Source organism: Oncorhynchus nerka, linkage group LG12 (genome assembly GCF_034236695.1).
Source record: "Oncorhynchus nerka isolate Pitt River linkage group LG12, Oner_Uvic_2.0, whole genome shotgun sequence".
NCBI classification, from domain to species: Eukaryota; Metazoa; Chordata; class Actinopteri; order Salmoniformes; family Salmonidae; genus Oncorhynchus; species Oncorhynchus nerka.
In genome coordinates, this window is record NC_088407.1 from 45,621,339 (window position 1) to 45,646,820 (window position 25,482).

Consider the following 25,482-nt stretch of genomic DNA (forward strand, 5'->3'; position numbering starts at 1 on the left):
AGAAAAGAAAGAGAGAAAGAGAGAATTAGAGAGAGCACACTTAAATTCACACAGGACACCGAATAAGACAGGAGAAGTACTCCAGATATAACAACTGACCCTAGCCCCCCGACACATAAACTACTGCAGCATAAATACTGGAGGCTGAGACAGGAGGGGTCAGGAGACATTTCAAAGTAGAGAAGTGTAGGCAATTGAAAATAAATACATATTTCATCATTGTTGACAAAGACACGATTGACTTTAACTGTTTTAACCAAAGTAAGAAAAAGGGATGATAAATTATTTCTGGAGAATCATGACAGGGCAATGAAGAAGGATGAGGAAAGTTTCAAAACTCTTGGTGAACAGATCAAAAACTTAAATGAAGAAATTCAACAATTACAGGCAAGGGTTGTAAAAACAGACTTGGCTCCAACATGTGGAGGACCCTTTGTTCCCTCAATCTCCCCTCAGGCTGAGTTGCGCAAGGATGACCGGGTTTCAAACATCTGGTCAGCACTGCCTGGCTTTGAGTCAACAGATACTGACAGTAGTGACAAATGATGTCTTAGGCCAACCAGAACACAGGCTGTAAAAGTAAGTAAAGACAAACATCTAGTGACAGTAATCATACAAAAATCAGCATATCCAAAACAGTTGGATGAATGTTCAGAGTTGTGCAGGTTCCGAGTGAAACCAACAACATTATTAGTTCAGCAAAAAAGAAACCTGGTGAATGTCATTATTGCGGGATTTCTGGTCACCGGCAATGAGAATTTCAGAAAATAAAACATGTTTCTATGAGGAATGGCCAGGAGAAGCACGGTTCGTCTAAGGGAAAATGGAATCAAGACAACAGCCCCAATGACACAATGTTGATGCAGAAATTTAAGAAGCTCTCTCCGGCTCAGCAGCAGAGTTTGCTGGATGCTGTTGAGGGAAACTAATAGACCCCTCTTACGTCCGATCTCAGCTGGTGTACATATGAAATCGGATGGAATATATGTGAACATGATGGTTAACAACTTTGCAGTAGATGTTTTAGTAGGTACTGGTGCTGAAGTCACTGTATTGCCCAGGAGTGGGGGGGAGAGAACACAGATATGAAACAGACCGAACCATTATCAATTTCTATTGGTCCATTGAAGATTGATGCAAGGGTGTGGATAGGCTCATTTAAACAACCTATTTTGGGCCTTATGCAACTTGACTCTACATGAACATTTCTGAAGGGAAGGTGACGTGGCACACCATGTAATCCAGCTACTCTGATGCTTCCCACAGAGACCACATTACTTGAACATGACTGTTGAGTTGTTTTTGGATCTGCTCCTTGATGGGTTTATTAAGAGTCATCCGTTGGTAAACCATGAGTTTATTTTACACACAGATGGTTCAAGCATTGTGGAAGAGGGTATGAGGAAGTTAGGCTGGGCATGGGCAGTTACTACAATGGACAATGTGATAGTGACAGGCACGTTAGATTTGAGAAAAGCAGATGTTCACTTTATGAGTGACACAATGCTTAACTATTGCATACAATGCAGTAGGGTAAGCAGACAGACAAGTAAAAGAGGTGTGGGGAATAACTCCCAAGGGGGGACATGACGTAGTACCAGGACAGTGGCATTAGGGCCAAAATAATTGAGACATTAGGGCCAAAATGGGAAGGTCTTTATCAAGTTTAGCTTCTAACGGGGTCAGCAGTAAAAGTCCAGGGAAAATCACGATGGATACATGCCACTCATTGCAAGGTTGGTCATTTTGATGACAAAGCAGAGCCTGGAGAATGAAGAACTGATTGATTAGCAATCGGGGGCCAATCTCGGGTGAAAAAGCATAGTAAGATGATCAGAACCTGATAAGCTTCTATGTTGTACACCGTAGTCATCATATTTGGGATATCTAGGTGAAATGTCCAACTTTTTCCTGAAAATCAGGACATGTTTACATAGGGAAATCTACAGTTGAAGTCGGAAGTTTACATACACCTTAGCCAAATACATTTGAACTCAGTTTTTAACAATTCCTGACATTTAATCCAAGTAAAAATTCCCTGTTTTAGGTCAGTTAGGATCACCACTTTATTTTAAGAGTGTGAAATGTCAGAATAATAGTAGAGAGAATTATTTGGCCCAGTTTTATTGCAAGAAATTCTAATTGGTCAACCACAGGCTGGGGCTGGGTTATGAACTACATCCTGTCTGTTTGTTCTGTGGAGAGAATCACAGGAGAGAATCACTGAGAACAGGGGAGTGATTTGTCCTATTTGAATAAACCAATTTTCCTCCCCCTGATTTGCTTTGGGGTCTGTGTTATTAAAGAATAACATCAACTGCTAACAATATCAAACAATTGGAATCATTTATCACCCACAACATGCATTCAGAATGATTGCTATGGTCAAGGACTTGACAAACAGTACTACCTAAACCATCTAAACTGGAACATCCATCTCTAAAAAGGGTGCAATAAGTTCAACCCCTTACAGATTAGTGATGAGTCTTTTCTGTGAGCCGAATCATTTTGCTACATTCACGTAAAAGAGTGGCTCCCAAACAGCTCTTCGTTAATAATGCTTAAAAATCGACCTAGAACCAATGTATATCCCAAAAGATAGGCAGATTGTGAAATGTTGTTCAAATACATTTTTACCTGGCCAAATTATTAGACATTCTCACAATTATGCCCCTTATTTTACACAATGAAAAAATCAGCACGGTCCAGACGCACTCTCCATGCTATTTATTGTTTCTGCAGTGAGAATTCAACCTCTGTAGAAAGTTATTTTGTAACTTATCTGCAGAAAACGTTTGTTTTGAGCTCAAAAAGCAGTAGTAGCAGTATCCAAATGTACGGGTCTTTCACTGATGTGATTCGGTTCCTGACGTTCATCAAAAAGATCTGTTAAAAAAGAGCTGTTCGTTTGCGAACGACCCTTCACTATTCCAGATTGGATTAGTTTAGAAGAGTTTATCTTTGTATAGTATAATCAATGTGCATGCAGAAACATAGATACTAGAACAAACTATTCTTAACCTCAACCTGCAACAAAGCATTCAGGGAGGAATGATAATGAGGACCCTCACATGTCTTTTTCACTCTGAGAGAGTTGACTGAAATACAACAAAACCACGCAGTGTTGATTCCATTGTGAATAAAATAACACTTATTTTGGTAGCCACATGGTGAAAATGTTAATCCCACTGGTGTTAACCCCACTGGAATCAACACTCAGTTATAACACTCACAACACTTTTTACCTTAACACAAATTTGCTGTGCATGCACGTGTGTAAAGTGTGCATGTATCTGCATGCCCTCAAGCCTGTGTGTGTGCGCCTGTGGGTGTGTGTCATAGGGAGCTGAGCCAGACTTTAGGGACAGCCCTGTTCTACTGCTACAAATGTATCCCCTCCAGCAGGAGAAAACAAAGTGAGGAGAGCATAGTAATTTAGACACACACAGCCCCACTTACAGATGTTTACACAAGCTTTCAAAATCTCACGCAGATACCCCAATCTTTACAAAGATAAATCACACACATCAATAACAACCACACACCACATGGACATACATACACGTGCACAAAGACACACACACACACACACACACGCACACGCACACGCACACGCACACGCACACACACACACACACAGCTTTATAGCTGTTTAATTCATGGGGCCTTGGTAGCTCTATTCCTATCTCTCTATTTCTCTTCCCTCTCAATCCTCTCCCTCTCTCTTCACACTCATGTCTCTCTCAATCTTCTCAATTTCACCTCTCTTGCTCTCTCTCTCGTAGCCATAGTGCGTGTGTGTTTATGTGTTTGCGTGTGTGCGTGCATGTGTTTGTGTGTGTGTGTTTGTGTGTGTCAGAGCCCCCAGTAAGGCTTGTCTGCCCTATAATAAATCAGGCTTGTACTGTCGCCAGCGTTGCCTCTGCCTATTAGATGAGGGGATTTACTCGAAAGAGCTATAGAAGTGAATACATGAATAAAAATGAATAGCAAGACCTGGCCGACTAGACACACAAACACACACATATGCACACAAGGACAAAGGTTTGTACGGTGTGTGTGTGTTCGTGTGCATTTATAGCAGTGTGACTAATACCGTTGAGTATAATTGGACATTGTGTGAATGGGCCCTTTTCCTCAACACCACCTGTCCGCCCACCACGGCCCTTTGGCCAATTAGCCTAGCCACCCCTCCGCCCTTCTTCCACCTCGCGGACAAATCAAATAAAGATCCCTCGCAAATGAGTAGACCGGTCACATCTATCAGAGTCTCACCCCTTCACTCCCTCCATCCCTGTCAAAACCTCCTCTCCAGGCATTCTTTATTTATTCAAAGGAGTCCCTCGTTCCAAGGAGTGTATTCTGGGATTCAATTAGAGAATAGCAGCGAGAGAGCCGCGCCATCCACCTTTGTGCTAAATTGGAAGAAAGAGAGAGAGAGTGGTCAGAGAGCTGGTAGTTGATGAGCCCCTGGTCAACTGTGGGTCAAGAGGCTGTGTGGCGTTTTGTCCTTATATGGACGAGTACGCGTGGCGGGGGTTGTCCTGTGGTGCCTTAATTGCAACCTGCAGGGATGCAACCATAATAAGCATACACTCACAGCAATGAAAAGTTAAAAAATGGACACGCACAGAAATATCAAGGCACTCTAACACACACGAGCCAGAGTATACACTAACATCAATGAATGCCCGTTGCCTCACACTCAATATGCCGCAATCATTCGCCATGGATATGCTGTATCCCTTTTTTGTTTTCTCATTAAGAGAATTAAGAATGGATTACCCACCAGTCTGAGGTGAATGCTATTATGGATGAAAGTGTACTCTCCTTGTTGTTGCTGTGGTGGTTGGTGTGGTTTCCTTTTTTCTCCAAATGGAATACGCTCTAAGTGACAAAAATAATAATATATATATATATATATATGGCAGCAATTTGGCACAATACTTTGGTGGTATTGGCAATGCAAGTGGATTTTCTATGGAAAGCCAAGTTATTCCCTTTTTAAAGTCTGTTTTTCTCTTTCCCTGTCCAGGTGGTGTTTCAGGCCATTCGGGGATCGGGCTACGAAGGGGATATTGCCATCGATGATGTATCAGTCACCAAAGGGAAATGCAAGCAGGAGAATTCCGTTTCCAACACAGGTATGTACGTCACAATATTACTGTAGGTGTAGGAGGAAGTTGCCCCTTGACGCAGATATTAGGTCAAAATCTGTCTATTAATCTCACCAATTCACTAAAGGCAGACACAGTCTATCACATTCTCACCATTACAAACCAAACACAGTATAAGGAAAGAATTGTTCAGTTTCACCAAAACATTGTCGAGATCTTGCCCTTTCACAGACGCTGGCCTTTTTCCATAGCTATACTCTATGCTGTATGGTTACTTTGCAAATGTAATATGCAATAAATAAACGCTTTCTGCAGCAGGTGGATGAATTTACAAATTGTTTTAAGATTTGGGGAAACCAGAGACAGAGGGATAGAAGGGGGAATTTTAACCAGAGAGCAGAGACCCTAATAATGGAAACTGGTGGCAGAGTGATATTAATGAGGAGAGATATTTAAGGCATTAGAGAGAAGGCGAGAGAGCAAGAGATTAAGAAAGATGAAGTGAGGAGAACGAATTGCAGAAGACATGTGACATAAAAATAGTAGTGGGGGGGAAGAGCTGCCCCCAATTGGGCATCAAAAATGTCAGCACTCAACCATAACACTTGTTGACAGTACAACAGAACAGATTAACCGGAACGACATTTAATTTCACAGGTGGCCAAAAATAATAATCTAAAAGCCACGCCCCTACTAAACCACACCTCCAGTCTTATGATCTGACCCAGTGGTGCATAGCTCAGTGACCCGACTGGCTAGTTAAAAAATAACCCAAAGTGTGTTCTGTCCACTATTTACCCAAAACTGGGTAGCTTTTAACCTAGCATTTTTTTAGTGTAGCAAGGCACAACGCGCCTTGACCTTCATTGACACTGCTATAGGATTCCTCCATGCTACCCACACCAGACTCCATACAATGGCTTCATACAGCCCTGACCAAAGCACTAACCATAATTGAAAGAGCTCTTCATTGCCAATGTATAGGCAGCCACAATTGAACAACTCCACACGATGGCTTCTATTGACAATTATTTACCTGTAAGTGAGAAAGCTCTCACTGTCAATGTATTCTTGTGTCCGTTGACCACCACTGACCACAGTGATTGAATCAAGCTGGCACTAAACTGATTTGAAGCTGCCCCTGACCTCAAGCGCAGTCTGGGAAATAGAGATAGAGAACCATTAACATTTTATTTGTAAATGAATGGGGGATCTTGGGAAATGGTCAATTATAAAAGATAAAGCTACTGTACTATCACAATATCGAGGGATCAAGTTAGACATACTGTAGACTATAATTTGGGAAAGAAAGTGGTCTGGTACAGTGTTGATATCTGTGTATTTTTACCACTCATGAGGGTGCCCACGTTAATATTTTCAACACTTATGGGTGTGCCCAACATAGCTGAAGGCACATGCATTTCCCCACAGATCAAATGGGGAGGTAAGCGACCTGACTATCCAACACATTACAAATCTCTGTGCATTGGATGCCTTCCTAACCGAAAGCAACAGGCCAAGACAACCCAAACAAATCAATGTCAGGACTACCTGACATGATGACTCCTTGCTGTCCCCAGTCCACCTGACTGTGCTGCTGCTCCAGTTTCAACTGTTCTGCCTTATTATTATTCGACCATGCTGGTCATTTATGAACATTTGAACATCTTGGCCATGTTCTGTTATAATCTCTACCCGGCACAGCCAGAAGAGGACTGGCCACCCCACATAGCCTGGTTCCTCTCTAGGTTTCTTCCTAGGTTTTGGCCTTTCTAGGGAGTTTTTCCTAGCCACCGTGCTTTTACACCGGCATTGCTTGCTGTTTGGGGTTTTAGGCTTGGTTTCTGTACAGCACTTTGAGATATCAGCTGATGTACGAAGGGCTATATAAATAAATTTGATTTGATTTGATTTGATCAAGAGACATCGGTGGGTCAGTAAATAATTAACGAGAAAACCACTCTACCTCCCCCAAAACACCTCATCTGAGATAGCAGCGAAAGAGACGAGGGCTAGTGGGGAAGAAAGGAGTTATAGCAGGGATCCTAAAGGAATACAGTGAATTATTGATGGAGGGTGTAAACAGGAAACTAGGCTACGCTAGCCCGTGTGATTGACGCAGTGGTGCAGCTATTTTCTTTATTTTTTTTAATTTTTACTTGGCAAGTCAGTTCAGAACAAATTCTTAATTACAATGACGGCCTACCCCAGCCAAACCCAGATGACACTGGGCCAATTGTGCACTGCCCTATGGGACTCCCAATCACAGAAAGATGTGATACCGACTGGATTTCAACCAGGGACTGTAGTGACACCACTTGCACAGAAATTCACCTCTGTGCCGCTCAGGAGCCCAGATAGATTAGCTGAGACAGATTAGTTATTATTGGATAGAAGAGATTGGGTAGAGGAAAGATGCAGCCCACACACCTGGGCAACCTGTATGTATAAGCAGACGCAATGATGAAGAATGATATATGTGGGTAATATTTAGGACTAACTTATTCCTTGCAACCCACTCTGAAACTAACTGCAACTCTTTGTTAAGTGTTGCAGTCATTTCAGTCGCTGTAGTAGCTGACATGTACAGTGTGAGTCATCCGCATACATAGACACTCTGGCTTTTTTCAAAGCCAGTTCATTAGTAAAGATTGAAAAAAGTAATGGGCCTAGACAGCTGCCCTGGGTAATTTCTGATTCTACCTGGATTATGTTGGAGAGGCTTCCATTAAAGAACTCCCTCTGTGTTCTGTTAGACAGGTAACTCTTTATCCACACTATAGCACGGGGTGTAAAGCCATAACACATACTTTTTTCCAACAGCAGACTATGATCGATAATGTCAAAAGCCACACAGAAGTCTAACAAAACAGCCTTTTTGAGGATCTGGGGACCTATGCCAAATCGGTGTTGTCGTGCCCTCTTCACTTTGTGGCAACCGTTTTGGGAAGGCCCTTTTGTGTTTCAGCATGACAATGGCCACCGTGTACAAAGCAAGGTCCATATAGAAATGGTTTGTTGAGATTGGTGTGGAAGAACTTGACTGGCATGCAAGGAGCCCTGATCTCAACCACATCGAACACCTTTGGGATAAAATGGAACGCCGACTGCAAGTCATGCCTAATCGCCTGTCTTGGTGTGCTTGGACCATGTTAGTTTGGTGGTGATGTGGACGCTCCTCCACTACAGCCCCGTCAATGAGAATGGGGATGTGCTCGTGTCTCCTTTTCCTGTAGTCCACAATAATCTCCTTTGTCTTGATCATATTGAGAGGATGTTGTCCTTGCACCACGCGGTCAGGTCTCTGACCTCCTCCCTATAGGCTGTCTCGTCGTTGTCGGGGATCAGGCCCACCACTGTTCTGTCATCGGCAAACTTAATGATGTTTTTGGAGTTGTGCCTGACCGTGCAGTCATGAGTGAACAGGGAGTACAGGAGGGGAATGAGCACGCAGCCCTGAGGGGCCCCCGAGTTGAGGATCAGCATGGCAGATGTGATGTTACCTACCATTACCACCAGGGGCAGCCCGTCAGGAAGTCTAGGATCCAGTTGCAGAGGGAGGTGTTAAGTCCCAGGGTCCTTAGCTTAGTGATGAGCTTTGAGGCCACTATGGTGTTGAACGCTAACCTGTAGTCAATGAATAGCATTCTCACATAGTTGTTCTTTTTTTCCAGGTGTGAAAGGGCACTGTGAAATGCAATATAGATTGCATAAACTGTGGATCTGTTGGGGCGGAATGTAAATTGGAGTCGGTCTGGGGTTTCTGGGATAATGATGTTGATGTGAGCCATGACCAGACTTTGAAAGCACTGCATGGTTACAGACGTGAGTGCTACGGGTTGGTAGTCATTTAGGCCATTTACCTTAGTGTTCTTGGGCACAGGGACTATGGTGGTCTGCTTGAAACATGTTAATATTTCAGACTCAGACAGGTAGAGGTTGAAAATGTCAGTGAGGACACTTGCAAGTTGGTTAGCGCCTGCACGCAGTACACGTCCTGGTAATCCGTTTGGCCCAGCGTCCTTGTGAATGTTGACCTGTTTAAAGGTCTTACTCACGTCGGCTGCAGAGAGCGTGAACACACAGTTGGAACAGCTGATGCTCTCATGCATGTTTCAGTGTTATTTGCCTCGAAGCGAGCATAGAAGTTATTTAGCTTGGCTGTGCTTTCCTTTTTAGTCTGTATTAGTTTGCAATCCCTGCCACATCTGACGAGCATCGGAGCCAGTGTAGTACGTTTCGATCTTTGTCCTGTATTGAAGCTTTTCCTGTTTGATGGTTCGTCGGAGGGCATAGCGGGATTTCTTATCAGCTTCCGGGTTAGAGTCCCGCTCCTTGAAAGCGGCAGCTCTACCCTTTAGCTCAGTGCTGATGTTGCCTGTAAACCATGGCTTCTGGTTGGGGTATGTATGTACAGTAACTGTGGGGACGACATCATCAATGCACTTATTGATGAAGCCAGTGACTGATGTGGTGTACTGCTCAATACCATCAGAAGAATCCTGGAACATATTCCAGTCTGTGCTAGCAAAACCGTCCAGTAGTTTAGCTTCTGCTTCATCTTTATTGACCGAGTCACTGGTGCTTCCTTCTTTAGTTTCTGCTTATAAGCAGGAATCAGGAGTATAGAATTATGGTCAGATTTGCCAAATGGAGGGTGAGGGAGCGCTTAGTACGTATCTCTGTGTATGCAGTAAAGGTGGTCTACAGTTTTTTCCCCTCTAGTTTCACATTTAACATGCTGATAGAAATCAGGTAAATCTGATTTGAGTTTCCCTGCATTAAAATTCCCTGCGTGAGTGTTTTCCTGTTTTCTTACAGCTCATTGAGTGCGGTCTTAGTTACAGCATCGGTCTGTGGTGGTATGTAGACAGCTACGAAAAATACAGATGAAAACACTCTTGGTAGATAGTGTGGTCTACAGCTTATCATGAGATACTCTACCTCAGGTGAGCAAAACCTCGAGACTTGCTTAGATATCGTGCACCAGCTGTTGTTTACAAATATACAATGACCGCCACCCCTTGTATTACCAGAGGCTGCTGTTCTATCCTGCTGATAGAGCATATAAGCCGCCAGCTGTATGTTATTAATGTCGTCGTTCAGCCACAAAATCGGTGAAACACAAGATATTACAGTTTTTAATGTCCCGTTGGTAGAATATACGTGCTTTTAGTTCGTCCCAGTTATTTTCCAGTGGTTGTCCATTGGCTAACTATACGAATGGCAAAAACAGATTAGCCTCAAAATCTCAGCTTCTTTCTCCTGCGAATGACGGGGATGAGGGCCTATTCGGGTGTCTGGAGTAAATCCCTCCTGTCGGATTCATTAAAGAAAATGTATTTGTCCAATACAAGGTAAGTAATCAATGTTCTGATGTCCAGAAGCTCTTTTCAGTCATAAGAGACGGTAGCAGCAACATTATGTACAAAATAAGTTACACACAAAATACCATGGTTGGTTAAGAGCCAATAAAACGGCAGCCATTCTCTCCATTACGCCATTACTGTAAGCAGCCATTACTATACCAAACACAATTTTTTTAAATTTGAGTATGAATGCTGATCTAGGATCAGGCCCCTCCTCTCCTTGTCCTTTCTAGGGTAGGCGTTCCGCTAGCGGACCCCCCGACAACATTCCGCTGAAAAGGCAGCGCACGAAATTCAAAAATATTTTTTTTAAATATGTAACTTTCACACATTAACAAGTCCAATACAGCAAATGAAAGATAATTGTCTTGTTAATCTACCCATTGTGTCCGATTTCAAAAATGCTTTACAGCGAAAGCACAATATATGATTATGTTAGATCACCGCCAAGTCAAAAAAAACACAAAGCCATTTTCCAGACAAAGAGGGGAATCACAAAAGCAGAAATTTAGATAAAAGGAATCACTAACCTTTGATGATCTTCATCAGATGACACTCATAGGACATCATGTTGCCCAATACATGTATGTTTTGTTCGATAATGTTCATATTTATATCCAAAAATCTCAGTTTACATTGGCGCGTTGTGTGCAGTAATGTTGTGATTCCAAAACATCCGGTGATTTTGCAGAAATACTCATAATAAACATTGATAAAAGATACAGTTGTTATTCATAGAATCAAAGAGACTCTCCTTAGCTTCTTAAGGTATGGTGGGCAGAATTTTCACTTTTGGATAAATAGCGTGACCAATTTCAACTTCCTGCTACTCATGCCAAGAATTTAAGATATGCATATTATTAGTAGATTTGGATAGGAAACACTGTGTTTCTAAAACTGTTTGAATCATGTCTGTGAGTATAACAGAATTTATGTAGCAGGCAAAACCCCGAGGACTAACCGTTCAGAATTTTTTTGTTGTTGTTAGGTCTCCGTCTGTTCATTGGGAAACGATATTTCTTAGGCACTTGTTTTCAGTTCCTACCGATTCCACTGGATGTCACCAGTCTTTGGAATTTCGTTGAGGTTATTCCTTTGTGCAATGAAGTATGGCCATCTTGGAAAAAGGTAAAAGCTGTTGAGAGTGCGCAAGACTTGAAAAGTAGCGTTAGTTTCCTATCATCCTCTATTGAAAACAGATAGACCCGTCTTCATTTTGATCGATTATTTACATTTAAAAATACCTAAATTTGTATTACAAAAAGTAGTCGGAAATGTTTTGGCAAAGTTTACAGGCAACTTTTGAGATATTTTGTAGCAACGTTGCGCAATTTGGAAGCTTATTTTTTCTGGATCAAACACGCCAAATAAATGGACATTTTGGATAAATATGGACGGAATTCATTGAACAAAAGGACCAATTGTGATGTTTATGGGACATATTGGAGTGGCAACAAAAGAAGCTCGTCAAAGGTAAGGCATGTTTTATATTTTATTTATGCGTTTTGTGTAGCGCCTGCAGGGTTGAAATATGCTACTCTCTTTGTTTACTGTTGTGCTATCATCAGATAATAGCGTCTTATGCTTACGCCGAAAAGCCTTTTTAAAATCGGACATGTTGGCTGGATTGACAACGAGTGTAGCTTTAATTTACTATCTCACATAAGTGATTTAATGAAAGTTTGATTTTTATATAATTTTATTTGAACTTGCCGCGCTGCATTTTCCCTGGATTTTGGCCAAGTGGGACGCAAGCGTCCCCTATACCATAAGAAGTTAATGCAACCGCTGTGTCAGATTTCCAAAAATCTTTACGGAAAAAGCATAATCTGAGAATGGCACTCAGAGCCCAATCCAGCCAGAGAAATATCCGCCATTTTGGAGTCAACAGAAGTCAGAAATAGCACCATAAATATTCACTTAGCTTTGATGATCTTCATCAGAAGGCACACCCAGGAATCCCAGTTCGACAATAAATTACTGATTTGTTCCATAAAGTACCATCATGTATTGTCAAATAGCCACTTGTTGTTAGCGTGTTCAGCCCAGTAATTCATCTTCATTCTTCATGAGGCGCAAGCACTTCGTTCAGACAAAAACTCAAAAAGTTCCGTTACAGGTCGTAGAAACAAGTCAAACAATGTATGGAATCAATATTTAGGATGTTTTTAACATAAAACATCAATAAGCTTCCAACCGGAGAATTCCTATGTCTGGAACAAAAGCACTGGAACGAGAGGTAACTCTGTCGGGAGCACGCGTCACGAGCCTGAGACACTCTGCCAGACCACTGACTCAACATGTCTCATGAGCCCCTCCTTTATAGTAGAATCCTCATTCAAGTTTCTAAAGACTGTTGACATCTAGTGGAAGCCGTAGGACGTGCAACGTTATAGATATCCCACTGTGTATTCGGTAGGCCAAGCTTTGAAAAACTTCAAACCTCAGATGTCCCACTTCCTGGTTGGATTTTTCTCAGGTTTTCACCTGCCGTATGAGTTCTGTTATACTCACAGACATCATTCAAACAGTTTTAGAAACTTCAGTGTTTTCTATCTAATACTAATAATAATATGCATATATTAGCATCTGGGACAGAGGAGGCAGTTCACTCTGGGCACGCTATTCATCCAAAAGTGAAAATGCTGTCCCCTATCCCAAAATAGTTATCTCCATATGATCTAAAAGGCAAAACCAATCCTAGATCAGAGCTTTTACTCTAAGACACTAAATACATACAGCCCCAGATCTTTAGCCATCGCAGACCCCTACTTAACTTGTTCTCTATGGGCGAGGACGGGAAGAATAAAGAGCTTGTCACGTTCTGACCTTAGTTCCTTTGTTTTGTCTTTTGTTTTAGTATGGACAGGGTGTGAATTGGGTGAGTTGTCTATGTTAGTTTGTCTTGTGATTTTCTATTTCTGTGTTTGGCCTGGTATGGTTCTCAATCAGAGGCAGCTGTCAATCGTTGTCCCTGATTGAGAACCATATTTAGGTAGCCTGTTTTGTATTGTGGGTTGTGGGTGATTGTTCCTGTTTCCTGTGTTCACGTTACGGGACTGTTTCGTCGTCGTTCATTTTCTCGGTTTATTGTTTTTTGTTCGTTGTTAAAGTATTCTATTAAAATGGATAATCATCACGCTGCATTTTGGTCCTCCTCTCTTTCCCCAGACGACAAGCGTTACAGAGCACGTGTGTGTTTGTGTGTGTGTGTATCTGTATTTGCATGCTATCTGACAAAAGGAGAGAAAGGGTTGCAAATGTCTCATGAACTGTAGGTGCTTTGCCATTACATTTCTTTGAATCCCTATGCTTACTCAGAGTACCAAAAAAGCAGTGACATACATTTTTATAAAAGCACAGTACATCATCTGTCTTATGAGCTTTGAATTTCCTGCCCAACACAACAGCTATTCTTTGAAAGGGTTTGGTGTAGAGATCTTCATGTCGAACAAGGGGCGAACAGTTTGATGATGACATCAATGGGTAAATTGTCTCTTAGATGCTACCTCAAAGCACTTATGACAACGCATCCAATCTCCATTGTGAATCCTGCCTCTGAAGTGATAAAAAGCCTTTACTCCCCTCATTCCACTCTCAGGTTTTTAAAGTTCCAGATGTGGTTTTTGTACCGCATCTCCTCACATGTTCTTTCTTCATAACACTGTGGGACTGAGTTGCAATATCTCATAAGGCTTTATTTTTAATTTCTCTCATACTTTTTTCACATATGGATTACTAGACTAGATAAAAGTATTGTACAGTAACTAAATGCCAAAAGGCTTCAACTCTTAACAATCAATGTGACTTGTTGGTTGTGGTCAATAGTCTATTGTGCTCCGACAATTTAGTTTGTTCTGTTTGTGTTTTCCACAGTTCTGATTGGAGGAGCCCCGGTGCTGTGCTCGCAACCATTGGCCGCCTCACTGACCTTCGCCCTCTGCTCCTATCTACTGCTGCTCTACAGATGATGAGCACAACTCACAGCGTCACCTGTCCACCTTTCTGTTTTCATCGCCAATTCATCCTTCATATCTCCCATTCCACCCTGGCTAAGCTTGTACCTCTTCTTGTACCACTTCTTCTCTCGCATTCTTCTTTTCCACACTCACACTTTTACAGTCTTATGCTGCTGTTTTCCCCAGTCATACTCATCTCCTTGTGACCTTTGACACCCAATATCCAACCCCTCACAGCAGACACTCACCCGGCTTCATACTTCTCTTCACTCTCTCACTCTTCCGTCACCTCCATCTACTCTTTCCCAACCCCGTATTCCTGGGACACAAGTGTCGGACACTCTACCAAAGATGACAAAATAAAAAATATGGGTGGCGGGAGGGGCTGAGGATTATAAGAGAAGGGGTGGTCTCCCCCCTGTTTTTGAACCCTCCCCCTTGCCTCCTTGGGCTGGGTGCTAGGTAGCTTCCGCATCACGAAGGCAGACTGAGTGACTGACAGAGAAAGAAAAATAGAAAGAAAGAAGCTCCCACTTGCCTCTCCTCTACCAGTCGCTGCAGTAAGACCTGCGTTAGATTGTACATATACATTTCTCTATATAATATATATTACAAAAGTTTAAATAACATTTAAGTGAAGAAAAACACTCATGGACATGGACGACTTTACAGGCTACGACAAAACTGAACTAAAGAAGCACAAATTTATACAATCTATTCTTTCTTTCTTTTCCAAAGAAGTGTTTTTTTAAGTACTTTTACTGCATGAGGCTTTTTTTTCATATCGGTCAGTGATAAAAGGGAATCTCCCACTGGGCAAAAACTGGTTTAATCAATGTTATTTCCATGTCATTTCAACTCCCAAAATCAATGTGATGACATTTAATCAACTTGGAAAACTAATTGGATTAGCAAAAAGTCATCAATGTAAGGGCATTTTGTATTTTTTTACCCAACTTTTAACCTAAATCCAAAAAGTGGAATTATTTTGTTGATTTCACGTTTAATTCACGTTAGTTGACAACTCAAGCAAATGTAAATCAAAACTATAATTTGAACTGGCATCTATACCCAGTGGGCTTGTTCATACTAAACAAAAATATAAACGCAAAATCTAAACATTTATTTGTCACACGTGTTTTGCAAATGTTATTGAGCGTGTAGCGAAATGCTTGTATTTCTAGCTCCAGCAGTGCAGTATTATACACACCAATCTACGTAAAGGAATGGAATTAAGAATATATAAATATATGGACGAGCAATGTCAGAGCGGCATAGACTAAGATACAGTGGAATAGAATAGAATACAGAATACACATAATAGATGAGTAATATAAAATATGTAAACATTATTTAAGTGACTAGTGATTTCAAATCTATGTATATAGGGCAGCACCCTCTAATGTGCTAGTGATGGCTATTTAACACTCTGGCGGCCTTGAGATAGAAGCTGTTTTTCAGTTACTCGGTCCCAACTTTGATTCACCCGTACTGACCTCGCCTTCTGGATGATAGCGGAGTGAACAAGCAGTGGCTTGGGTGGTTATTGTTCTTGATGATGTTTTTGGCTTTTTGTGACATCAGGTGCTTTTGGTGGCCTGAAGGGCAGGTAGTTTGCTGCAGTGATGCTTCGGGCAGACCGCGCCACCCTCTGGAGAGTCCTACGGTTGCTGGCGGTGCAGTACCAGGCGGTGATACAGCCTGACAGGATGCTCTCAATTGTGCATCTATAAAAGTCTGTTAGGGTTTTTTCCTCAGCCTCCTGAGGTTGAAGAGGCGCTGTTGCGCCTTCTTCACCACACTGTCTGTGTGGGTGGACCATTTCAGTTTGTCAGTGACTTGTACACCCAGGAACTTGAAGGTTTTTACCTTCTCCACTGCAGTCCTGTCAATGTGGATGGGAGGGTGCTCCCTTTGGTCTTTCCTGAAGTCCACAACCAGCTCCTTTGCTTTGTTGACAATTGGTGGGAGGTTATTTTCCTTGCACCACACTCCCAGGGCCCTCACTTCCTCCCCGTAGGCTGTCTCATCATTGTTGGTAATCAGACCTACTACTGTACTACTGTTGTGTCGTCTGCAAACTTGATGAATGAGTTGGACGTGTGCATGGCCACGCAGTCATGGGTGAACAGGGAGTACAGGAGGGGGCTGAGCACGCATCCTTGTGGGGCCCCAGTGTTGAGGATCAGCGAAATGGAGGTGATGTTTCCTGGGCGAGGCCTGTCAGAAAGTCCAGGTAACAGTTGCACAGGGTGGGGTTCAGACGCAGGGCCTCAAGCTTAATGATGAGCTTGGAGGGTACTATGGTGTTGAATGCTGAGCTATAGTCAAAGAACAGTGTTCTTACATAGGTATTACTCTTGTCCAGATAGGATAGGGCAGTGTGCAGTGCGATGGCAGTGGGTCTAGGGTGTCAGGTAAGGTAGAGGTGATATGATCCTTGACTAGTCTCTCAAAGTACTTCATGATGACAGAAATTAGTGCTACGGGGCGATAGTAGTTTACCTTTGCTTTCTTAGGTACAGGAACAATGGTGGACATCTTGAAGCATGTGGGGACAGCAGACTGGGATAGGGAGAGATTGAATATGTCCGTAAACACTCCAGCCAGCTGGTCTGCGCTCTGAGGACGCAGCTAGGAATGCCAGCAGCCTTGCGAGAGTTAACACGCTTAAATGTCTTACTCATATTGGCCACAGAGAAGGAGAGCCCACATTCCTTGGTAGCGGGCCGCGTCAGTGGCACTGTGTTATCCTCAAAGCAGGCGAAGACGGTGTTTAACTTGTCCGGAAGCAAGACGTTGGTGTCCGCCACGTGGCTGGTTTTGCCTTTGTAGTCCATGATTGTCTGTAGACCCTGCCACATACGTCTCATGTCTGAGCCGTTGTATTGCGACTCCACTTTGTCTCTATGCTAACATTTTGCCTGTTTGATTGCCTTACGGAGGGAATAACTACACTGTTTGTATTTGGCCAAATTTCCAGTCACCTTGCCATGGTTAATGCAATGGTTTCCGTTTTCAGTATAGCATGAATGCTGACATCTATCCACGGTTTATGATTAGGGTAGGTTTTAAAAGTCACAGTGGGTACAACATCTCCTATTCACTTCCTGATAAACTCAGTCACCGTATCAGCGTATTTGTCAATGTTATTCTCGGAGGCTACCTGGAACATCTCCCAGTCCGTGTGACAATCTTGAAGCGTGGATTCCGATTGGTCAGACCAGCATTGAATAGTTCTTAACATGGGTACTTTCTGTTTGAGTTTTCGCATATAGGAAGGGAGGAGAAAAATGGATTTGTGATCAGATTTGCCGAAAGGAGGGTAGGGGAGGGCCTTGTAGGCATCCTGGAAGTTGGAGTAACAGTGGTCGGGTGTTTGAGTAACGTGAGTACTACAGTCAATGTGTTGATAGAACTTGAGTGGGAATAGACATGGCTGTGACTATAACAAAAGGGAATTCTCTTGGGAAGTAATACGCTTGGCATTTGATTGTGAGGTATTCTGGGTCGGGTGAACAAAAAGACTTAGGTTCCTGTAGGTTATCACGAAACACCCCCACCCTTCCTCTTCCCAGAGAGATATTTATTCCTGTCTGCGCGATGAACTGAGAACCCAACTGGCAGTACGGACTCAGACGGTATATCCCGAGAGAGCCATGGTTCCGTGAAACAGAGTATGTTACAATCCCTGATGTCTCTCTGGAAGGAAATCCTCGCACTGAGCTCGTCAACTTTATTATACAGAGACTGAACATTGGCGAGTAATATACTCGGAAGCAGTGGGTGGTGTGTGCGCCTCCTAGGTCAAACTAGAAGTCCACTCCGAGTACCTCTTCTCTTCCGGCGATGTTTTGGGTCAGCCTCTGGAATCAGTTCAATTTCCCTAAGGGGTATGAAGAAAGGATCCGATTCGGGAAAGTTGTAATGCTGGTGAGTTACCGGCACTGTGATATCTTACCAGCTGTATGTAATAACACAAAAAAAATACTGCAAAGTGTCCTAAAAGCTAGAAGCCCTATCTGTCAACACATTTTTGTCCATATGCAACAATTTCAATGATTTTGCTGAGTTACAGTTCATATAAGGAAATCAGTCAATTGAAATAAATTCATTAGGCCCTAATCTATGGACTTCAACCATGGGTGGGCCTGGGAGGGCATAGCCCCACCCACTGGAGAGCCAGGCCTAGCCAATTAGAATATGTTTTTTTTTTCCCACAAAAGGGCCTTGTTATAGACAGAAATACTCCTCAGTTTAATCAGCTGTGCGGGTGGATTGTCTCAGACAATCCCGCAGCTGAAGAAGCCGGAGTGGTTACACGTGGTCTGCGGTTGTGAGGCCAGTTGGACATACAGTATATTTACAACTATCTGTAGGTATAGGCAGGAGATATGCAAGGTGGAAATGCCTGACTTAGGACAGAAAAATTATGCATCGGAATCAGATGCAACTGAAAAATATCACATGATTTTAAATGATAAGAGAACATTAGGACATTTTAACTAATATTCTGTGACTAAATGTTTTTGACAACCAAAGAATTTACAGACTTGGTGCAATTGATGATGATTCATTTGTGGTTTCTACACACATCTATTTGGCAATTATGGATATGACAGCAAATTTCAACAAAAAATATACTTTTTTCCTTTTTTTTCTCTTTTTTTTTTACAAACTAAGCCCATAATATCAAGCTAAATCAATTTGAGACCACACACGTTCCTGTCCATGGTCTTGTGCTTTACTAGAAAATTAATGGACGTTGTCTTTCACACTCATGAGTTCTACCATAATCATCTATGTGTAGCTAAGCACGTACAGTATGTGTAACATTACTGTTAGTTGCAACACACCAAGCATTTGAGACACACGATGTGTACTGGATCCTGCTTTAACTGTAGTATGCTGCTGTATTCGGGAGAGTGTCGGAGGGTCCACTTCAGAATATATTTACAATATACTGCAGAAACATTGCTGACACTGATTACAGTTGAGTAACCTGCATAGAAATTCTCAGGGCCTATACTGATAATGTTAAATACACAATGGAATAAAGGGTACAGCACAGAGATGGATAACTATAAGCCTTGGACTAGGTTTGATGGTATATTTTTAATCTTTGTGTCTCCTGTGTTCTCTATTATAGAATATTTCTCAATGTTAACACTGATGTAAATTCAGGGGAATTCCTTGGTAATGAAATTAATATGTGGGTAGGAATACTATGAAATGGGCAAAAACACTGAAATAAGGGCAAGTACACTTTTTGGGGGATAATAAGTATGAACAGATATTATATTTGTTTTCATAGTAAAGTTGCCTCCATTGTTCAGTAATTGGTATTAATATTAAGGTATTTTTATTTAATGGCCTCTCTTTCCAAACCTCCTATATGAATTGTGCACATAACTGATCAATGTTCAGTTGGATGTAAGTTTTAGACATTGACAAATGTTACTAACCCTAAAACTTAGGTTTTCTTTACTGTTCATTCACCAGATCAATTGGAAATTAAACTAGCCTGCATACTCCAAATGAAACCATGAAATGCCTGAAAGTGAGTCTATTTTGTGTTGGAAAATAAGATACAGTGCATTCAGAAAGTCATCAGACCCCTTTTTCCACACTTTGTTAGGTTACAGCCTTATTTTGAAATAGTTTATGAAAAATAAAAAAACTCAACAATCGACACACAATAGCCTATAATGACAAAGCAAACGGAAATATCACATTTACATATGTTTTCAGACCCTTTACTCAGTACTTTGTTGAAGCACCTTTGGCAGCGATTACAGCCTTGAGTGTTCTTGGGTATGATGCTACAAGTTTGGCACACCTGTATTTGGGAAGTTTCTTCCATTCTTCTCTGCAGATCCTCTCAAGCTCTGTCAGGTTGGATGGGGTGCATCGCTGCACAGCTATTTTCAGGTCTCTCCAGAGATGTTCGATTGGGTTAAGTCCGGGCTCTGGCTGGGCCACTCAAGGACATTCAGAGACTTGTCCCGAGGCCACTCCTGTGTTGTCTTGGCTGTGGGCTTAGGGTTGTTGTACTGTTGGAAGGTGAACCTTCGCCCCAGTCAGGTCCTGAGCGTTCTGTAGCAGATTTCATCAAGGATCTCGCTGTACTTTGCTCCGTTCATTTTTTCCTCGATCCTGACTAGTCTCGCAGTCCCTGCCACTGGAAAACATCCCCACAGCATGATGCTGCCACCACCATGTTCCACCGTAGGGATGGTACCAGGTTTCCTCCAAACATGACGCTTGGCATTCGGGCCAAATAGTTCAATCTTGGTTTCATCAGACCAGAGAACCTTGTTTCTCATAATCTGAGAGTCCTTTGGGTGCCTTTTGGCACTGCAGAGTGCTGCAGAGGTAGTTGTCCTTCTGGAAGGTTCTCTCATCTCCACAGAGGAACTCTGGAGCTCTGTCAGAGTGGCCATCGGGTTCTTGGTCACCTCCCTGACCAAGACCCTTCTCCCCTGATTGCAGTCTCAAGGATTTTCACTGGTAACAGGATGCACCCAAGCTCAATTCAGAATCTCATAGCAAACAATCTGAATACTTATGTAAATAAGATATATTTCTGTTTTTTATTTTTAATAAACGAGCTGACATTTCAAAAAACCTGTTTTCACTTTGTCATTATGGAATATTGTGTGTAGATTGATGAAAGAAATGATTTTTAATCCATTTTAAAATAAGGCTGTAATGTAACAAAATGTGTAAAAAGTCAAGCGGTCTGAATACTTTCCGAATGCACTGCATATCCAATTGTAGGTCATTTTAAATCCATTCATTTGTGTACAGAAATGAGTGGTCTGAGGTATAATTAAATGTTTTGCTCTTCATGCACTTTAATGTGAAATTAAATGACACAAAATGTGCCCTGTATGCCATTGATGCTCATTATGTACTAATGCTAGTTTTTTTATACTTCATGATTGTCACACCACCCCCGCATTAGCTGAGGTAGTTCTAAAATGTACACCGTACCATATATTAAGGAGTGGCTTAATCAATACATTCCTCTAGGATACAACATAGCATTTACAAGAAATGATGCCAGTTCACTGCTATAGTCCCTTATGGTTGTACATTACAGGAACCTTTCCCAAAATTCCCAGGTTTTTCAGGAATTGCGGTTGGAGGACTCCCAGTTCCCTCCCTGCTTATTCACTCCTGATCCGGGAATTCTCCAACCAGGATATCTGAAAAGAGGGGAAATTTGGGAAAGTTTCCAGAATAATGAAACATTCAACCCAATCACAATTAATTTGGCATTGCCACACCTCAAGGTTTCTCCTTGACCACCTAAGGGGTCTCCATTTCATGCGTGAACATTTTCAAAACTCTCTTACAAGTCTACAGTATGTACTTTCAAAATGTTTCCCTGTAGTTCTGTCTAAAACAAGAAGGCTAGAAAGGACCCCCGTCATACAGCTTGGAGAGCAAACTCCCCAATAAGTAAGTGCCTCACACCTGGTATTCCTCCGTGAGGTGACCTACCATCCAGAAAAACACTTCAGCTGGTTGGTGTAGCATCCAAGCAATATCTGCGGCCATGTTGAGAAGGGATGGGCAGTCACCCAGTCACTGGAAAGGACCCCCTTCCATTAGACATCACGACACACACAGTGGATACTCCACGAATTCAACAGCAGGACCCACAGTGTTACTGTATAGGTCTTCACATGTCCTCACCACCAGTGCAGACAATTCTCCGTTAACAGAAAGGGTGCATTCCAGACACAGCAATGTTGATCAGGGTGAGTTTACACAGAGATCATCTTTAGCCTTTTAAAGAGAATTCTTCATCAATTGCCTAAAAAAGGACTTAGCAATCATCTTTAGCACTAAGATCATCTTATGTTTTTGGTAAAGTCACACCAAATCTTTAAATGCCTGGTGAAGTCTTTAACATCTAATAAACCACATCAGCATGATGTAATGAAACTATAATCTGCTCAGACCTGTGCAGGATCTGTGTATTTGGAGCACACTCCAACCCTCCACAATGCAGTCAGATTGGTCAGAGTAACTACGCATCTCCTGCCTGGCTCCGCAAATGTGTGCAATAGGGACATATTCAAGACAAAGACAGTGTGTGTATATGCACTTCAGTGAATAATTGAAGAAAAGTATAGCAGTGCTGGGTGTTGCATATTCTTTGTCATGTACTGAAATTTTTTAGAAGAAAAATACATTTGAAATATGACTCCATAAATTAATGATCATGAAAGAACAAAAAGAGATGATTTTGGCGTCTTTTTTGTCATGTTTGCTAATACACAGTGGTTTCTCGCACATTGAGTCACCATTTCTCGCACATTGAGTCACCAGTGACTTGCTATGGGGTGTAAAAATGCAGAATGTGACAAACTACCACTCTATCCACCTGTTTGTATTCAAGCCTTGCATATTACACTTAACCCCAAGTTGAACCACAAGTAGTAAGTTGAACTCAAAGTCAATGAAACATCATTATTACTTTTATTACTGACTCAAAACAAAATGAGAAGTCATTGTATTTTGTTATATTTTTTTCATCCATTTTAATTTATTTTTTACCTAGGCGAGTCAGTTATGAACACACTTATTACAATGACACCTTAGGAACAGTGGGTAAACTGCCTTGTTCAAGGGGCAGAATGACAGATTTTTACCTTGTCAGCTCAGGGATTTGATCTAGGAACCTTTCGATTACTGGCCCAAAGTCCCTGGAATCCTACAACTTGGAGGACTGATGAGGCCTGTAAAACCACGAGTTTTAGGCCACTACATTAGGATAAAGCGAGGGCCTCAAAAAAAGCCCTAATGATATATGTATTGCCATAAAGTCTTCCATTTTAATGATTACATTCACCTAGGAACTAACTTGGTGAATGCCATAGAACAAAAATGAATGAAATAAACAACCCTCTCTGACACTAACACATACAGCCGTGGGTGGTAACTCTACAATTCACTTGAAAGGCAAAGCACACTGGGAAAGTATATTGGAGGTGTGGCTTAGTGGGGGGCATTAATCCAAATTTTCAAGCTGATACAACTCAAATCTGGACCCGCTACAGGGTCACTAACCAGGCTTCCATCCAACCTTTTTCTGCGAGTAAAGTATATGTCAGATGAAAAATGTAATGACAGGCCTGATGGAAAATAACATTTTTCTGTCAACAAAACACGCTACACAAGGTGGGATCTTTTTGTGTTGGTAAAATTAATTATGCAAGAAATTACTGTTAAAAAGCATTTATGCACAAATATTGAAATAAACTTGGAGTCCCGCGATGACATGTTGTGTGGTCCTCCCACTACGGCTCATTGGGAAAGCATGCAGTTTATTTGGTACCTACCGGAGTGCTCTCCTTTGTCTATACCCATTTAGCATTGCTCACACCCTCTTAAGCCAGCCCCACCCATCTCTTTAAGGATTCACATGTGAGGTCATGTGCTAATCAGTGAGTAGTGTAGTAAAGACTAAACCTAAAAGTGGTGAAAGTAGTAGCCTACAATAAGGAAAAATTCCAGGTAAACAAAGTTTGTCCTTCCCTTGACTTTGGTGCAGAGCATGTGATGTCCATAGCCTCCTCATCACAAAACTCTGATCTTCTCAAAAGCTTAAGTTTGTCTAGCTGTGTCCAGTCCAGGTGGTGCTTATACCGGGAGACCATCTACGGAAGGAAGGATTTCAGTGTTGCGCAGCAGCTGAAACCTGGTGTTGACGGAGTCAGAATGCTCCTTGGCGTCCAGGCTCCAGAGCTTTGAAGCTTTAAAACAGGAAATAGACATTACAACCTTGCACAACATCAATTCACCTCAAGTTTAGATAAGAAGAATAACCTCACACAATGCAATGCAAATGATATTCACCTGAAGTGCTGGTACTGCTTGAACTGTGGCAGCAGATGTTGTTGCCAGCCATAGCTTTCCACCAGCACCGTACCATCCTCCAGTCCAACCAGCTGTGGGATGTTGACCCCTGTCACAGTGCTGTCCTTCACAACACCAGCAATCTCAGACAAAGTGTTCACTCTGGTCTTTCTGAAGCGCTGGTTGAAGAGGCTGAAACACCAGTTGGGGGCAAACTTGGTGTGGCCTTTGATCAGGAAGTGAAGGTCCAGGCTGTGGTGGAGCTTGTGCATGGTCCGACAGGCACAATACCAGAGCACAAACTTGTTCTTGTTTTGGCCACTGCAGTTGCGAGGAGTTAAAAAAGTACATGGGACCTGGCTGCATAGGGTCAGAAGGATCCAAGCAGCAACAAAAGAACATAAAATGCAATATCATTTTTTTATGCATCATTGGCAAGTAAGTTTCACTTACTGTCAAGTGTGCTCCCTCTCCGGCCTCTAGGTTACCAGGCTGCTCGTTATGCTGCACACCTGTCACCATCGGTACGCGCATTATGACACTCACCTGGACTCCATCACATCCTTGATTACCTGCCTTAAAGTAATGTCATTCCCTTTGGTTCATTTTGATGGGAGGGATTAAACAATTCTCTTTGTATGACTGGTGGAGTGTTCTACTGATGCTGAAAGACAAATTCAATATTCAAATATTTTTGCATTATTCTCTACAGCAGTGGTTACCAAACTGTTATAGTCCTGTACCCCTTCAAACATTCAAGCTCCAGCTGGGTAGCCCCTCTAGCACAATGGTCAGCAAACTCTCAAATGTTGTTTTTTGCCATCATTGTAAGTCTGACACAAACACACTATACGATACATTTTTTAAATAAGAATTAGTGTGAGTTTTTGTCACAACCTGGCCCATGTGAAGTGACAAAGAGCTCTTATAGGACCAGGACACAAAATGAGTGTAACAAATGCACTGAGATCCAGGAAGCAAGTTCAGTGAGTGTGTGTTTTAATAAATAAAATAAACAATGAAAACAAAGCACACCAACATGAAACAGAGCCAATAACAGCTGAGGAAAGAGCCAAGGGGAGTGACAGATATAGGGAAGATAATCAAGGAGGTGATGGAGTCCAGGTGAGTGTCATGAGGCGCAGGTGCGCGAGACGATGGTGA

The 25,482-nt window shown here is 42.1% G+C and overlaps 1 protein-coding gene across 1 annotated transcript in view; it reads left to right on the forward strand.

Moving 5' to 3' along the window:
* Positions 1-14,457, forward strand: part of LOC115138781 (MAM domain-containing glycosylphosphatidylinositol anchor protein 1-like) — a 324,659-nt gene extending 310,202 nt beyond the window's left edge. Inside the window, exons 17-18 of the mRNA XM_065025612.1 lie at positions 5,036-5,144; positions 14,363-14,457. Coding sequence (XP_064881684.1) covers positions 5,036-5,144; positions 14,363-14,457 — 204 coding nt within the window. The remainder of the gene's footprint in view (positions 1-5,035; positions 5,145-14,362) is intronic.
* Positions 14,458-25,482: the final 11,025 nt, after the last annotated feature.